The sequence below is a fragment of the Typopeltis vanoorti genome, chromosome 13 (assembly GCF_054136105.1).
Source record: "Typopeltis vanoorti isolate ZY-2024b chromosome 13, IOZ_Tvanoo_1.0, whole genome shotgun sequence".
In the NCBI taxonomy this organism is placed as follows: Eukaryota; Metazoa; Arthropoda; class Arachnida; order Uropygi; family Thelyphonidae; genus Typopeltis; species Typopeltis vanoorti.
In genome coordinates, this window is record NC_143561.1 from 21,299,784 (window position 1) to 21,317,105 (window position 17,322).

The following is a 17,322-nucleotide window of genomic DNA, read 5'->3' on the forward strand; positions in this document are numbered from 1 at the left end:
ACAAAATGAGAGAGACAAAATTAACTGAAGTTTTTTTTTACAAGATTAATAGAGAAAGTTTTTTAGAACAGGTCTGGTGGTGGAAGAACTAGGGACCATCCTAGGAACATGAGCAAGTGTAGTTAACAGGGAGTGTAAGGACTAGATTTTTTGCTTGGAGAGTGGTGAATGAGTGGAATAGGTTACCAGAGTCTGTTGTGGATGCTATGACTGTGAATGAGTTCAAAGCAAAGTATGATAGTTATTGCATGAATGTTGGATAGTGCTTGGCATGATCTTTAGGGTGTAAGGACTACCTCCTTCGATGAGTATAAGGACTCCATGGAGTAGTCCATAATATTAATAATAATATTTTGTGTAATAATGCCTTATTGCACCAAAGTGCATAACTTTACATTTTCTAACACTGAACTGATATCTATTTTCACATGCTTACAATTCTAGCTGATTCAAATCATTCTGCAAGTACTGCATGTTGGATTATTCTGTGTATCTTTTCATCATCAGCAAATAGCTGTAAGTCACCAGTCAAATCCTTTCTACTGTCATTAATATTGATATAACGACAATAAAAATGGACCAAGGACTGATCCCTGTGGTACACTACTAGTCACATTAAATCTTGCACACAATTCCTCCCCCCTTTTCCATTTCTGATATCTATCAATCATCTCCTTATCCATGCTAGTAGTTTATAATCCAATTCCATATTCTCCAATTAATGCAACATTCTGTCAAAAGCCTTAGCAAAGTCTGAATGAATCATGGTGTATCCATTCCCTCCGTCACTCAACAGTAACATTCTTATAAAATGTGAGCAAGTTTAAAGATTCCTCAAGCACAACCACCCTCAGTAAATCCATACTGTTCATTACAAAATACAGATTCTCTGCCAACCTATTTCTGTATGTAATCTCTTACCAACTTTTCCAAAATCTTTACCATACTCCATAGATAGTGAATAGGTAAACAGTTAGGTACATCAGTCTTTGCAATACCCATGCAAATGGGATTATCATACATTCTTTCCACTGTGGAATCTTTCCTTTTCTGATACTTAAATTATACAGCCTGATCAAAAGAAGAGCAAGTGAACTTGCTCTTCTTTTGATCATTGAACACTCTTTCGGCATCCATGCTGATATCCTATCAACCTCTATTGCTGAATTTTATTCAGCAATAGAGGTTGTGCAACAGCTCTAATACCTCCTCCACATACACTTGAGTTTCTTGATCAGTGAAGTGGGAGTGAGTTCAATATTGCAAACTCCAGGGTGATAGCTTTTAGCACAATAGGTACTCATTATTCATGGTTGAGAAATTAGGGAGACAAAACACACGTGTTAAAATAAAGACTTTACTTAATACTAAGAAAGTAACAATTGACGTTTTGACCCCTGTATTGAGGTCATCATTAGAAAAATACACACGCATAAGAAAACAAGCTACATGTTCTTGTACTCTACAAAGGTAAAACAAATTTAAGCTGCTCATCAATCTCTTATCCAACCTGACCGCTAGCGAGAAAAAATAAAATAAATAAATAAAAATAAAATAAAATAAAGATAAAAAAAATTACAAACAGAACTACAATAAAGATTCCTAAAGTCCCTCATATTGAGATTTCCTTCTGGGCTTGTTCAGGTTGCTATAATGGTTGCAGATGGGTCCTCCACATTCTTTGAATGGTTAGTTCATCATTTTTGTTCAGGTTTGGATTGTGTTTAATCATTTCACATGCATTTTTAAATTTCCTCTCAAACCAGGTTTCGGTGCAGTGTAGGGACTTAGTGCCTTTAAAGTCGATTCTATGGTATGTATGGAGTGCATGGTCTGATAGGCCGGTTTTCCATAATGAAGTTATTTAATGTGTCGTTTGTGTTCTTTTTTCCTGATTGGTATAGTACATCCTGTTTCTCCTATGTAGGGTGGGTTACATGTACACTGGATTTTGCAAACCCCTGGGTGGGCCAGGTGTGGAAGAGGATCTTTGGAAGAACTGAGTAGACTTCTGAATTTTGTTGGGGGGGTTTGAAGGTAGTCTTGATGTATTTGTGTAGTGTTCTGTCTATTTTTTCTGAAATGCTTCGGACATATGGTATGGATATGGCATTCCTAAAATCTTGTTTTGGTGTTTTTGTGGAGGATCTTGTGAATTGTTTTTTTTATTATAGCCATTTTTTATAAATGTATGATTAATTATCTCGAATTCCTGGTTAAGAGCTTACTCATTTGAGCAAATAGTTAGTGCTCTGTGTTTGAGGGTGCTTATGACTCCTAGTTTTTGTGTTGGGTGGTGGTACGAATTTTTGTGTATGTACTAGCCTGTGTGTGTGTGTGTGTGTGTGTGTGTGTGTGGGTTTGCAGTAGACAGAGGAGAGACAGCCTGTGGGAAGACGTGTGTGTGTCTAGAAAAGGAAGAGAGTTTTCGATTTCAATGGTGAATTGGATATGTCTGTGTTGTTTGTTCAGGTGGCTGAGGAATGTATTTAGTGTTTCGCAGCTGTGGGGCCAAATGGCAAAAATATCATCGACATATCTGAGCCAGACTTTGGGTTTTAGGCTGGCTGAATCTAGAGCTCGTTGCTCAAAGTCTTCCTTGTAAAAGTTAGCTATTAAGGAGGGAAAGTGGTAAGCCCATGGCCATACCTTCTTTTTGTAGGTAAAAACTGTTTTGCCACACGAAATACCTGGAGTGGAGTACGTGGACAAAGAGGGGACCGTAATGTCAGGCAGACATATGTTCTGTAGGAGAATAATAGTATCATTGATCAGGACATTGGTGAAAACGGCAGTTTTGTTAAAGCTGACTAATAAATCTTGGTCGTTCAGTGTAATGTTTTTGATTTTGTTTATAAAGCGGTGTGTATTTTTTATGTAGGAGGGGGAATGACCTACCAACTCCTTGAGTGTGGCAGCTAATTTCTTTGCTAAGTGGTAATTCGGGCTGTCGATTCCTTCAACTCGGACCTATTGAGGGTGCTAAATTGTTCAACAATAGCACCCACAACAGACTCTGGTAACCTATTCCACTCATTGAGAGAAATAGTTCCACATGTAACCTTTTCTGAATGGAATATCCATAAACTTAGCTACTTCCCAAGTCAATACATCAAGATCACTGTTATCAACCAAAGGCAGAACTCTGACTTGAGATTCGTTTGTCATATGCTACTTTAAGAAGAAGTTGTTATGCAACAGATCAGCATATTCAGTTTCATTCTTCTCATGAGATTTTGCTCCTACCCAATCAACATTCAGATAATTAAAGTCATCCATGATGATTATATGAATCACACTCACCAAGTTTATTTGGTAAAGCATTTTTTTTTGTCACTAGCATCTGCTCCACTAGGTCTGACAACATTATATATTTGATCTTGTTGGACTCCACATCACATCAGATGACTTCAAATTTACTACCACATGGAAAATTGTTACTAGTATTGCACTCGAGAGCTTTCTATTCTAAATGGATTCAAATCATTCAATATCATTTGCAGCACAACCCTCTTCTATCCTGCCTATTTTTCCTAAAAATAGGCAGGATAGAAGAGTATCCTTTACTTGACCTTTACCCTGGATATCAGTTAGTCTATCTGCCTCTGATAGCCATGCCTCACTAATTCCCAAAATCTGAGTGTATAAAGCATTCACCAAAGTGACAAACTCTATTCCTTTATTTCTGATACTGGCATTCAGGTACAGGCATAAATGACTTACATGAAAAAGTTGGATAATTTGTAGATTTCTATTCTTATATAATGTCTTATTTATGAAGACATCCTTGCACACACTTAATAAGCCTGAACTGGATGATATCTTCCTTAAAATGCATAAAAACATCTAAGTAACAAAGTTTGTTGAGTTTGAACTTCAGGAATGCAATTAATAAACTGAATGTGCTGTTCTCATAATGCTGCTTTGGCCGTAATTTCAATTTCTATTACTTTCTAAAGCAGTTTTTTTTTAAGTTTAAAGCACAACTCTTACACTGATTATTTAAAAAACTGGAGAACACCCAACTGAGCAGTTAATTACATCTGCCCAAAAATGGTACAAACTGTAAACTCAACTGACTAGTTAATAATAAAGCAAATACCACTCAGCCGGCTTTTTCGGCAGAGTGGGTAGCATATCTGCTCTCCAATCCACAGGCTGTGGGTTCAAATCCCACTGCAAGTATGGATGCATGTGATGGTTTTTTTTTTTTTTTTTTTTTTTTTTTGGGGGGGGGGTGGTGGTGGATTTCATTCATTGCCCAGTGTGAAACCATCACCCTGTTTATTGTATATCCGAAGTGCTTGAAAAAGTCCCCTATTTGGTCTCCTGGGCAAGGTTTTCAGCTCAGGTAAAAATGAATAAATTTTTTTTTTTTAATTATAAAAATCAGTAAAAAAAATCTTAACCCACCCATGGTATACTAATGAACTATAGGTTTATAATCTTTTGTGGGTGGGAGTTACACGGAAATATATTAAAAAAAATTAATAAAACAATAACTGAGAAGCAAACTGTCCTACTAGCATATGTGCCTTCTGCAGTCAGTGGACAAAAAACTTTTGGGCAATATCTAGTACTATATGATAAGTGTGTATTAATGTCAGGATAGCTCATTCTTGTGAAAGGGTTGTTGCAGCATTTCTTTAGCAACACTGATGCCATGAGGCTTTAGATTAGATTTTTCTACAAGTGGCATCTGCTAAAATGAGAGATGATGACAGCACAAGGCTGGCAGACTATCAAACAGTATGTTGAGGAATTTTTAGTTGAAGAATTATTTTAATTGTTGTAGAAAATAGTATTATTTTTATATAAAATTAAATCAGGTGCATTACAGATTCAATGTTAAAGTTTACATTTCTTCCACCTTCTTGTAAATAAAGGCTTTTACAATTGTTAAAGAAAGAGAAGATTTAATAAGCTACCTGAGATAATCTTTTATTTCAATATTGCAAGGGACATTTAAGCTAATTTTTACTATGGATTTGAAAAGTACAAATTCTAATAAAAAAATTAGGCTATTACAGCTATTACATATTATAACTGTGTACTTACTATATGCATTACTGCTGTGGGTTATATAATTACATTATAAGTTAAAAAATACTTTTCATGTGGAAATATATTATTTTATTAATTCACCTTCATTGGCCTCTTTAAAGCTTCTTGAATATCTAGTCGTTTTCTCATAATAGTGAAATCTAGTTTTCTTTCAAATGCTAGTAAATCCATGTAGGCTTGTGATTCTGGAACAAGATCTCTAACTTTTTGGGGTAAAATTTTATCTGCCAGTTTTTTTTTCTTCTTGCTACTACTACTTCCACTCCCACCAGAAGCAGGTGTACTACTATTCACTTGTGGCCCACCAGGTGGTGCACCAGTGCTGAAAATTAACAATGACTATTCACATATTTACAAAAACATAAACAAAGATATTTTCATCATATTACTTATGAGCCTTTCATAACATAGTTTATTAAGAAAAGTAACGTCATTGTTACTTTTCTTAAAAGTGTATTACTAAAGCTTTTCAGGAGAAACTGGAATCAAAGAAGAAAATAAAATAACATTAATAAGTGACTTGTGAATGAATTTTTATAAAGATCCCAAAGGCAAAATATATTAAAATTTGGGTAGAGCAGAACTGTTTTATGATATACAAAAGCAATTTAACAAGTTTTAATGTATTCTGTGATAACACACCTACAAATGCTTATGGTGAAAAATGATCTGACACTGAGAACTTCGAGTATCTCCAAAGGTATAGCTTCTTACTAACATCTCAATAAAGGTCAATTCACTATAATATAAGGCACTCACTACGTGATGTGCTTTCAACTATCATGGATACTGAGAACAACCTATGAAGTTACCTTCTTTTAATATATAAAAATAAATCATATAGTTACTTCGTGCACAAATGTAAGGTAAAATATGAATGCAAATGATAAACTGGTTGAGTGGTTAGTACCCACTCTTCAACCAAGAGGTTGCAAGTCTGGACAATCACCTGAATAAAAAATAATAAATAAAAGAGCGGCTCACACACAGCACTGAAGTATTTTATTTTCATTCAATCCAGTGAAAGATATTTTCCAGAACTGTTTTCAAGAGAAGTATATAAGAAGTGAACAGAAACAATTATATATATATATATATATATATATGTGTGTGTAGAAAGTATTTTACCTTGGGTATAATAAATGTTAAAGATACCAAGCTATTTAAACCTGGTTTTACTCCATTTCCCAAGTAAGCAAACAGACAAACAAATCAAGTTTGCGCCTGCAAGTGTTGTAAGTCTAGCTGATCCTGCACATAGTGAGTTGCCTTGGTCCTGCACGTAGTGCAGGATCAGCTAGACTTGCAACACTTGCAGGAGCAAACTTGACTTGTTTGTCTGTTTGCTTACTTGGGAAATGGAGTAAAACCAGGTTTAAATAGCTTGGTATCTTTAACATTTATTATACCCAAGGTACAATACTTTCTACATTTATATCTCCTCCTGAGATTTTTATTTAATAAGGTTAAAACACCTTATGGTAACTTGTTCTGGTAAAATACTTATAAGCTCTGTATTACTAAAACCTTGGTATTTCTAGCCTGGTTCCCACTGATGAGACCTCAATAAAGGTAGAAACCGGTCTGGGTAGTGGCCCCTTGCCTTTAATACAAAGCACCATATATCTCCTCCAGGATATGTGCTTTGCATTAAGGGTAAATATTAAGATTAGTGATCAGAGCTTACCCTACTTTTACCATGAGTTGCCTTGGTCCTGCACTATGTGCAGGATCAGCTAGACTTGCAACACTTGCAGGAGCAAACTTGACTTGTTTGTCTGTTTGCTTACTTGGGAAAGGGAGTAAAACCAGGTTAAATAGCTTGGTATCTTTAACATTTATTATACCCAAGGTACAATACTTTCTACATTTATATCTCCTCCTGAGATTTCTATTTAATAAGGTTAAAACATCTTATGGTAACTTGTTCTGGTAAAATACTTATAAGCTCTGTATTACTAAAATCTTGGTATTTCTAACCTGGTTCCCACTGATGAGACCTCAATAAAGGTAGAAACCGGTCTGGGTAGTGGCCCATTGCCTTTAATACAAAGCACCATATATCTCCTCCAGGATATGTGCTTTGCATTAAGGGTAAATATTAAGATTAGTGATCAGAGCTTACCCTACTTTTACCATGAGTTGCCTTGGTCCTGCACTATGTGCAGGATCAGCTAGACTTGCAACACTTGCAGGAGCAAACTTGACTTGTTTGTCTTTGCTTACTTGGGAAAGGGAGTAAAACCAGGTTAAATAGCTTGGTATCTTTAACATTTATTATACCCAAGGTACAATACTTTCTACATTTATATCTCCTCCTGAGATTTCTATTTAATAAGGTTAAAACACCTTATGGTAACTTGTTCTGGTAAAATACTTATAAGCTCTGTATTACTAAAATCTTGGTATTTCTAGCCTGGTTCCCACTGATGAGACCTCAATAAAGGTAGAAACCGGTCTGGGTAGTGGCCCCTTGCCTTTAATACAAAGCACCATATATCTCCTCCAGGATATGTGCTTTGCATTAAGGGTAAATATTAAGATTAGTGATCAGAGCTTACCCTACTTTTACCATGAGTTGCCTTGGTCCTGCACTATGTGCAGGATCAGCTAGACTTGCAACACTTGCAGGAGCAAACTTGACTTGTTTGTCTGTTTGCTTACTTGGGAAAGGGAGTAAAACCAGGTTAAATAGCTTGGTATCTTTAACATTTATTATACCCAAGGTACAATACTTTCTACATTTATATCTCCTCCTGAGATTTCTATTTAATAAGGTTAAAACACCTTATCGTAACTTGTTCTGGTAAAATACTTATAAGCTCTGTATTACTAAAATCTTGGTATTTCTAGCCTGGTTCCCACTGATGAGACCTCAATAAAGGTAGAAACCGGTCTGGGTAGTGGCCCCTTGCCTTTAATACAAAGCACCATATATCTCCTCCAGGATATGTGCTTTGCATTAAGGGTAAATATTAAGATTAGTGATCAGAGCTTACCCTACTTTTACCATGAGTTGCCTTGGTCCTGCACTATGTGCAGGATCAGCGAGACTTGCAACACTTGCAGGTGCTAACTTGTCTTGTTTGTCTGTTTGCTTACTTGGGAAATGGAGTAAAACCAGATTTAAATGGCTTGGTATCTTTAATATATATATATATATATATATTAAAGATCGCTTATATATTAAAGATCGTATATATATATATTAAAGATCGTATATATATATAGGAATCGTATATATATAAAGATGGGTTTGTAATATGGGGGTACTTAAGGGTCAAAGCTGTATAACTGAGAGGAGACCTCCACATAGCCTTTAAAGGAATGCAGAGAACCGACCAGGGCTTCTGACCTAATGTCCAATCCTCAGCTTCTCGTGGTGCACCCTGTTGGGTATCTACTTGGATACTGAACAAACGAGGATGGGCTGGCAATTTGGGATTTAGCCGACCAAATTGTATTCTTATTGGTTAAACCAAAATAAAAAATGATGGTACAACATGACAAAATTTCATGCCGGCTGGGGCGTCGCCGGTTAAACAAGTCCCCCCGTTGTTTTCGCCAGGGAACCAGGGCAAACAGCGAAAAGTCAGCTACTGGAACAAATCTGAAAATAAACCCCAACTCAACATCACCACAGTTAAAGATCGGAACTATCAACATAAGAAGCCTGAATGGCAAAGAAATGGAGCTAGCTGAGGAATTAGATAAGTACAGGATCGACATAATAGGAATGACTGAAACAAAAAAGACCAAAACTGGTGAGATCTTTCTGAGCAATAAATACAAAATGTTATATTCAGGCAATGACAATCAAGGAAAAGAAGGAGTAGCCATAGTATTCAACACTAAATACGAGGCTAATCTTCTTGAATGGCAGTCAGTCTCAAGTAGAGTAATGTGGGCAAATATGAGAATGGGGAACTGGACAATGAGACTTATTTGTGCCTATGGTCCCACAGAAGGTTCTACTAAGGTAGAAGTGGAGGAATTTTTTGACGCTTTAGAAAAAGCAACTGACACAATGAAAAAGGAAAAGTTGGTCCTTGTTGGGGATCTAAATAGCAGAGTAGGAAATGATTGTGAGACATACAAAAATATTTTGGGAAAATTTGGAGAAAAGAGCAAAGCTAATAATAATAGCAAATATCTGTTGTATTTCTGCTCAGGACATGGACTGGTTATTACTAACACCATGTTCCAACATAAAAATGTGCACAAATTCACATGGAGAGAAGAGGCTAGGAATAAGAAAAGTCTCACTGACTATGTTATTGTTGATAGTGATGTTTTCTCCCTGGTGCAGGACACCAGAGTGTACAGAGGATTTGAAATTGGAAGTGATCACTATTTAGTCTTGAGCAGGATAAAATTGAATTTCATATTGAAAAGAATAACATGTAAGAGTGTTTTAAAGCGAATAAAAGTTGAGTAGCTCTCAGATGTGAGCTGTATACACAAAGATTATTGAAGAAAAAATGAAAGAGTTTGAGAAAATGAATCAAACCTTGGAGATTCAGTGGCAAACTCTGAAGAAAACATTGATTGATTCTGCCAGAGAGGCATGTGGTGAGGTTGTCTGTAAGGATAAAAAAATCAGAACTCCCTGGTGGACACAGGAAGTTAAAGAGGCAGTGAAGGAAAAGAAGAAAGCATACCAAAAGTTCCTGTTAAATAAGTCAGCTTGTGCTCTTAGAGAATATAGAGACAAATGCAAGAATGCTAAGCACTGTGTAAAACTAGCTAAACAAAAGTCATGGGAGGACTTTGGCAAGAATATAGAAAATAAATATCAAGAAGGTGGCAAAATATTCTGGAGGTTGTTGAAGAAGCTTAAGAATGGTGGAAATAGTGCTATAACAGGAATTAGAGATGATAAAGGTGACATGAAAATGGGAGAAAAAGATATCCTTGAAGTATGGAGTAATTACTTTGAAAAACTGCTAAATGAAACAAGCAGTGATGACAGCACAGTGGTAAAAAACACTGACCAGGCATGCAGTCAGGAATACATATCCATACTTGAAGTAGAAAAAGCCATCAAAAGCTTAAAATGTGGAAAGGCAGCAGGAGTAGATGATATTCGACCAGAAATGCTGAAGTATGGTGGTATGAGAGTCTTACAGTGGCTGAACTGCATAGTTCAGAAAGCCTGGACAGAGGGACGAATTCCCGATGATTGGAGTAGAGCTCTCATAGTACCCATATATAAAAAGGGAAATAAAACTGCATGCGAGAATTACAGAGGTATTTCCCTACTGAGTGTTCCTGGGAAGATCTATGCAAGTATACTTGAGAAATGGTTGAGAAGAATTGTGGAAGAAAAGCTTGGTGAAGAACAAGCTGGATTCCGGCCAAATAGTGGCTGTCAGGATCAGATCTTCACTTTACGACAAATAGTCGAGAAAGCATGGGAATATAACAAAGATCTGTATTTAAGTTTTGTCGATCTGGAAAAGGCAAATGACAAGGTGCCAAGAGAGAAGCTATTCAATACGCTGCAGTTATATGGTGTCAATGGGGCATTATATCAAGCAATACTTAGTCTTTATTTGAGTTGTAAGTCAGCATTTAGAATTGAAGGAAGTACAGGAAGAGGGTTTAATGTTAAATCTGGTGTGAGACAAGGATGTACATTATCCCCTCTGTAATTCATTATCGATATGGATCACATTATGAAGGAAAGTGGTATTAAACATGATATCAAAATTGGAGATGTTAATGTCAGCTCTTTGCTTTATGCGGATGATGTTATACTTTTAAATAAATCCGCTACAAGTCTGCAAGATTCTCTGACTAAATTGAATAGCTGTTGTAATAGATATGGTATGAAGGTCAGCAATAAAAAGACAAAGACAATGAAAATAGGTAGAATCACTGAAAATGTCAACTGTGTTGTGAATGGAGAACCCGTGGAACAAGTAAAACATTTCAGCTATTTAGGCACGATTTTTACTGAAGATGGTAAATTAAATATAGAAATAGACAACAGAATCAGCAAAGCTGGTATGGTGGGAAGTCAATTGAATAAATACATATGGAATAAGAGAGAAATTAGTCGCAACACTAAATTAGCTGTATATAAGACAGTGTTCAAACCAGTTTTAACTTATGGATCTGAGAGCAGTGTCAGAAGTAAAACACTTGACCAAAGACTAGAGACCACAGATATGAGAGTCCTGAGAAAGATTATAGGCGTGAACAGATGGCATCAATGGCAATATCATATTAAAAACGAGGATATTAGGAAAGAACTTGACATTGTCAGCATCCAGGAATGCGTTAGCAGAGCTAATCTCAGGTGGTATGGTCACTTAAACAGAATGGGCGAGGAAAGATTAGCAAAACAAGTGTTCTCTGCCAGCCAGGTTGGCAGCAAAACGACCCAGAGGAAGACCAAGATATAGGTGGATTGATACAGTACAAAGTGCTTTAGACTATAGAAATATAAGATCTGATAATGTTGGAGTGTTGACAAGTAACAGACTGATTTGGAGGAAAATTGTAGATAGGAAATTAATAATGATGTAATTTTTTTCATGTAGTACTATCATATCCTGTACACCCCTTGAGGGTACATGGCAGGAATTTGATGATGATGATGATGATGATGATGATGGGTTTGTAATATCATTGTAATATTTGTTGACTTATACTTTCTTTTAGTGTTGCACGGTGATCAGCATTCGTTTTAGAAATTATGGACTTGACAACCATGTTATAAATAATCATTTTAATTTCTCGATGTTTCAACCTTCACATTAAGGTCATCTTCTGGAGTATATACAAGGACAAGCTGAGTTACATTTCACAGTAAGCTAAAGAAACAATGATTTGATCACCAGTTATTCTACTGGCATGGCCTCTAGCGAAAAAAAAAAAAAAAAGTACAGATAAATGACAAATTAATTAATTATTTAAAAGCTGCGTCAAAGCTAAATTCTATTTAAGATAACATGAGAGAAACATTCTTTCTTATAACGAGTTTTCGTACAGTAACAATGATGTCCTTTTTTAACATTACAATTGTTATATTAGATTTAGGATTCTGGATTATCTACAGTCCCATTTATAGTTAACTCTTAGGGAGAAAGGTTCTGTGGGTCGAAGATATGCCTTCCATATGCTTGGGATTTTAGACCATCGTTATTATTCACATTTGGGTGGTTGATAAGAATCTCACAGGTTTCCTTAAACTTCCATTCATACTATGTTTTGGTGTGATGTAAACAACTGATGCTTTTCCTGTCAATTCTATGTAAAGTGTTCAGAGCATGATCAGAAAGGCCAGCTTCACCATAGTTATTATATTAATGTGTCGTTTATGTTCCTTTTGTCTGATAGGAATCGTACATCCTGTTTCCTCTAAATCAGAATTCCATGAACTGGTTACAAGTGTTCCGCCGGTGAAAGATGACACAGTTCTGAGTGTATTATTTGGTTAAACAACTGAAGACTGCTATATGCGTTGACTTCTAAACCAATAGAATATCGAATATAGGTACTATTTTTAATGTGTAAAAATTTAACAATATTGGAAGTAAAGATTCCTAGCTACTTTCCTTTCTTAAATACACACAGTTATGAATGGATACGAAATCCATTTCGCACAGTTAATACATCGAGTTGTGAATTTCATTACAAGAAGAACAATTAGTTCTTGTAACGGATCGTAATCTAAAAATGAAATTCTCTGAAATAACTCTTGGGGAATTTTGGATTTTTGTCCAAGCTGAATACCCAGCTCTCTACGCAAGGCTACTGAAAATTTTGTTACAGTCTTCAACATTAGATTTGTGTGAGCTCGGTTTCTCAATATTAACCAATATAAAAACTGAAAAGCATGACAGACTTACTAATATAGACAAAGAGATGAGGGCAGCTTTATCACATATTAGACCTTATATTGCTGAAATCTGCAAAAGCAGACAAGCTCAAGTATCGCATTAAAATAAGTTCCATTTTTTATAAAAGGCAAGGCCAACATATTTTTATTGTTAGCTTTATTGACCCTAATGCTTCTGGTGTTCCCCAAATTTTTCTTATAATAAAAAGTGTTCTGTGACTTCGAAAAGGTTAAGAACCACTGCCCTAAAGCGTTCAGGGCATAATCAGAAAGGCCAGCTTCACCATAGTTATTATATTTAATGTGTCGTTTATGTTCCTTTTGTCTGATAGGAATTGTTTCCCATATATACGGTAGATTACAAGTGCAGTAAATACGGCATATATTCCCGGGTGGGTCAGCGGAGGGTCTTTGGATGAGTTGAGTAAGCTTTTTAATTTTGCAGGAGGTTTAAAGGTGGCTTTGAGGTTGTATTTCTGTAGTATTCTGTTTATTTTATCCGATGTCCCTTTAATGTAAGGAATGGTTATAGTTTTATTATAGTCTGGTTTATCTTTCAATTTTGTTAATAATGTATTGGCTGTAACCATTTTTTAGAAAAGTATTGCTGATAACTTTAAATCGACTTTCAGCGCTTGCTCATTGGAGCAGATCTTCAAAGCCCTGTTTTTTAGATTATTAATGACACCTAGTTTTTGTGTTGTTTTTATTTTGTCAACTTTATTTCAATTGTAATACACTCAGGCTTCTTTTAACATCACTAACTCATTCTGGGAAAAGTGACGTTAAATGAATTACTTGGGTGGGTGGTGGTGGTAGGAGTTTATGTGTATATATTGGCCAGTATGTGTCAGTTTCTGGTAAACAGTGAAGGAAAGACTGCCAGAAAGAAGATGTATGACAAGTATATCTAGAAAAGGAAGCGTGTTCTGTTTTTCAATCTCAATTGTGAACTGTATGCATCTGTATCGTTTGTTTAGGTGGCTAAGAAAAATTCTAGTGTCTGGCGACCATGGGGCCAGATAGCCAGAATGGCCTACCAACTCCTTGAGTCTTGCCGCTAATTTCTTGGCAAGGTGATAATTCAGGCTGTCTATACCTTTGACTATCGGCCAGAGCGGTGTGTTTTGTTTGTGTATCTTTGGTATACCGTAAATTCTCAGGGAACGAGAGTAGTGCAGAAGTAATTTTTTGACTGTATCTTCGGGCCATGTAGTAATTGATTTAAGTAGTTTCTCTGTTTTCTTTTTTATTCTATTGGTTGGGTCGTAGTTAACAAGTTGGTATGTACTATTGTCTGAGACTAGCAGATTAATTTTTTCTAAATAAGTGGTTCAGTTTAGGATAACGGTGGCACTTCCTTTATCGGCTCTAGTTATTACGATGTTCGGATTAGATTTTAATGATTTCACTGCTGTTAATTCATGTATTGTTAAGTTGTTTGTTATTGTTTTCTTATGATTTATATTTAAAATGTCACATAGCCCATTAAAGACTGCTACACTCTGATCTGTTGTGGGAATGCCTCTGGATTCAGGCAGAACATCCCAAAGGCTTTTTCAGGGGTTTACTGGAAGAGCAAAAAGAGAGCATGGGTTACCAGGCAACTCTTCAAATGATTGAATGGCAGAAGTTTTCTGTCCAACTGTGCAGAACTACTTGAAATCCAATGAACTCCCTCTCGAAGTATTGCTGTTACTGGACCATGCCACTCCTCTCCTCCAGCTCATAGACCAGTAGGTCACTGCAAACTTCAAGAAGATCTTCACAATGGTGATGCTTGCTACAGATCTTCTTGAAGTTGGCAATGACCTGCTGATCCATGAGCTGGAGGAGAGAAGTAGTGTTAGGTAGGAGGAATTTAATGTTCTATCTATTGTTCACTGGGCATCTACAGATGCCGTATGGTCGCTCCGATGCTCAATGATGTTCCACACCAGGCCTCGCCATGTAGTCCTGTTGTTTGCTTTTCTGGCAGCCTCAACTCTCTGAAGATCAGTCATTCCACACACGCCATCCATCCATCTCATTGATGGTCTACCCCTGCCTCTTTTTCCAGGAACTTTACCTTCTATTACTTTTCTGAGAAGTCCTCCTTCCATCCTTTCTATGTGTCCAAAATATTTGAACTTTCTTCTGTCAATATCCTTAAGGAGCCTTAAAGTTCTACTAATCTTTTCTAACACCCATTCATTTGTATGCCTTTCAGTATATGATATCCTCAACAGCCTTCTGTAACACCACATCTCAAAAGCAGATATCCATTTCTTATCTGACTTCTTTAGGTTCCAAGTCTCGCATCCATAAGTCGCTGTTGGAAAAACAACTGCATCTAAAATCCTCAACTTTGTTCCCATGGAGATACAGATTTTAGACAGGTCTCTGACTTTGTTTTAGCCATTCCTAACCTTTTTCTGACATCTTCTGAACAGCAATTCTTCACATTAATAATGGATCCCAGGTACTCAAACTTGCTGACTTCCTCAATTCTTTCTCCATTAAGATACACTTGTTTCTCAAGAGCTTCTCTGTTTGTTTTTCCTTTGAGAACCATGATCTTTGTCTTGCTAGAATTAAGTTGAAGTCCTCTGTTATTACTGATCTTGTTAACTTTGTCAAGAATTAGTCCTAGTTCATCCATGTCATCACAAAGGAGTACTGTATCATCAGCATACCTCAGATTACTGATCAATCTACCTCCTATCGTAATTCCTGTCCTGAGCTCATCCAATGTGTCATGCATGATGTCATCTGCATATACACTAAACAAGTGAGAAGAAAGTAAACATCCTTGTCTAACTCCTTTTCCAACTTGAAGCCAGTTGGTCAATCCAACACCTGTTCTTACTGTGGCTTCTTGCTCCTTATACAAGTTGGCTATCAACCTGATAGTGTGTTGAGGAAAACCCATTCTTTTCATTACTTCCCACAGTTTCACATGCTCAACACAGTCAAAAGCTTTAGAGTAGTCTAAGAAACACATTACCAGACGGAGTCTGAATTCTTTATATTTTTCTATGATCTGTCTAAGGCAAAGGATCTGATCTCTGGTGCCCCTACTTTCCTAAAACCTGCTTGTTCCTCGGGCATCTCTGCCTCAACCCTATTTAGCATGATCTTCAATAAAATTTTGCTTGCATGAGATATCAAACTAATAGTTCTATAATTCTTGCATGCCTTCTTATCACCTTTCTTGTGTAGTGGTATGAAAACTGACTTCTTCCAGTCTCTAGGCCATGATCCAGTCTCCCATATCCTTGTAATCAATCTATGAAACACTCTTATCCCTCCATCCCCTGTGGCCTTATTGCTGTTGAGCTGCTTAACTGCTCTTTCAACTTCATGCCTAAGTGGAGGAGGTTCCAAATCAAAATTTTCTTGGTGGGAGGACTCCACATTTTCTTTATCCACTTTGCTGTACAGTTCCTCACAGTATTCTTTCCATCTGTTTTTGATTTCCAACTCTTCTGTTAGTAATGATCCATTCCTGTCTTTGATGACATTCAATTTAGGCTTAAACTTGTGCTTTAAGTCACGAACTAAATAAAACATCCTTTTATAATTATGCCTTCTCATCTGGAACTCTATTTCTTCACATATATTAGTATAGAACTTTTCCTTGTCCTGCTTGATGGCTCTTCTGATTTCTCTATGTAATCTCTTGTATTCTTCGGTCCCTGTGTCTCTTTGTTTTTCCAACCGCCTTCTTTTGATTAGTTCCCATGTTGAATCTGATATCCATGGGTCTCTTGGTTTTCTTATTGGGCCGAGATATGTCTTCGCTGTATCCTGTATTATCATCTTGACTCCTTCCCAAAGCATTTCTGGTGAGATTTCCTCATTGGTCTCCAAAAAATCACCCAGTCGAGTTGATGTTTCTTCTGTGAATCCACTAGGAATTACTCTAACATCCAATCTAGTGGAATGTGCCTGACCTGGAAGTTTTTGGAGCCTTAGTCTTACTTTGGCTCTTACCAGCTGATGGTCTGTACCACAATCTGCTCCAGTATGCACATCAGAGATGCTTGTCTTCCACCGCTGGAGAGCCAGGATGCAATCAATCTGGTGCCTTGACCTATCAATGTTAGATGTCCAAGCATAGGTCTGTCGTGGATGTTTCTGGAAGCAGGTATTGGTAATAAACTAATCTGTTAGCACAGGCAAATTCCAACAGTCTTTCACCATGGGTGTTACATTCACCCAGACCAAACATGCCACACTCTGGCCTGACTCTCATACTCTTTCCCACTTTTGCATTTAAGTCTCCTAAGATGTACAGTATGTCTCTCCTTGGTAGGTAGTCCAAAACAGTTTGTAAGTACATTGGTAGGCTGAGCCTTAAGTCTAATGAAGAGTATCCTATCATTAATGGGGTTACAACCAAGAGGACCTTGCCTGAGCTGTCTTCA

The 17,322-nt window shown here is 36.7% G+C and overlaps 1 protein-coding gene across 1 annotated transcript in view; it reads right to left on the reverse strand.

Moving 5' to 3' along the window:
• The window catches only part of Bap60 (Brahma-associated protein 60), a 280,469-nt gene that overhangs the window by 200,487 nt on the left and 62,660 nt on the right, over window positions 1-17,322 (reverse strand). Inside the window, exon 4 of the mRNA XM_090403297.1 lies at window positions 5,146-5,386. Within this exon, the coding sequence (XP_090259423.1) occupies window positions 5,146-5,386 (241 nt within the window). The remainder of the gene's footprint in view (window positions 1-5,145; window positions 5,387-17,322) is intronic.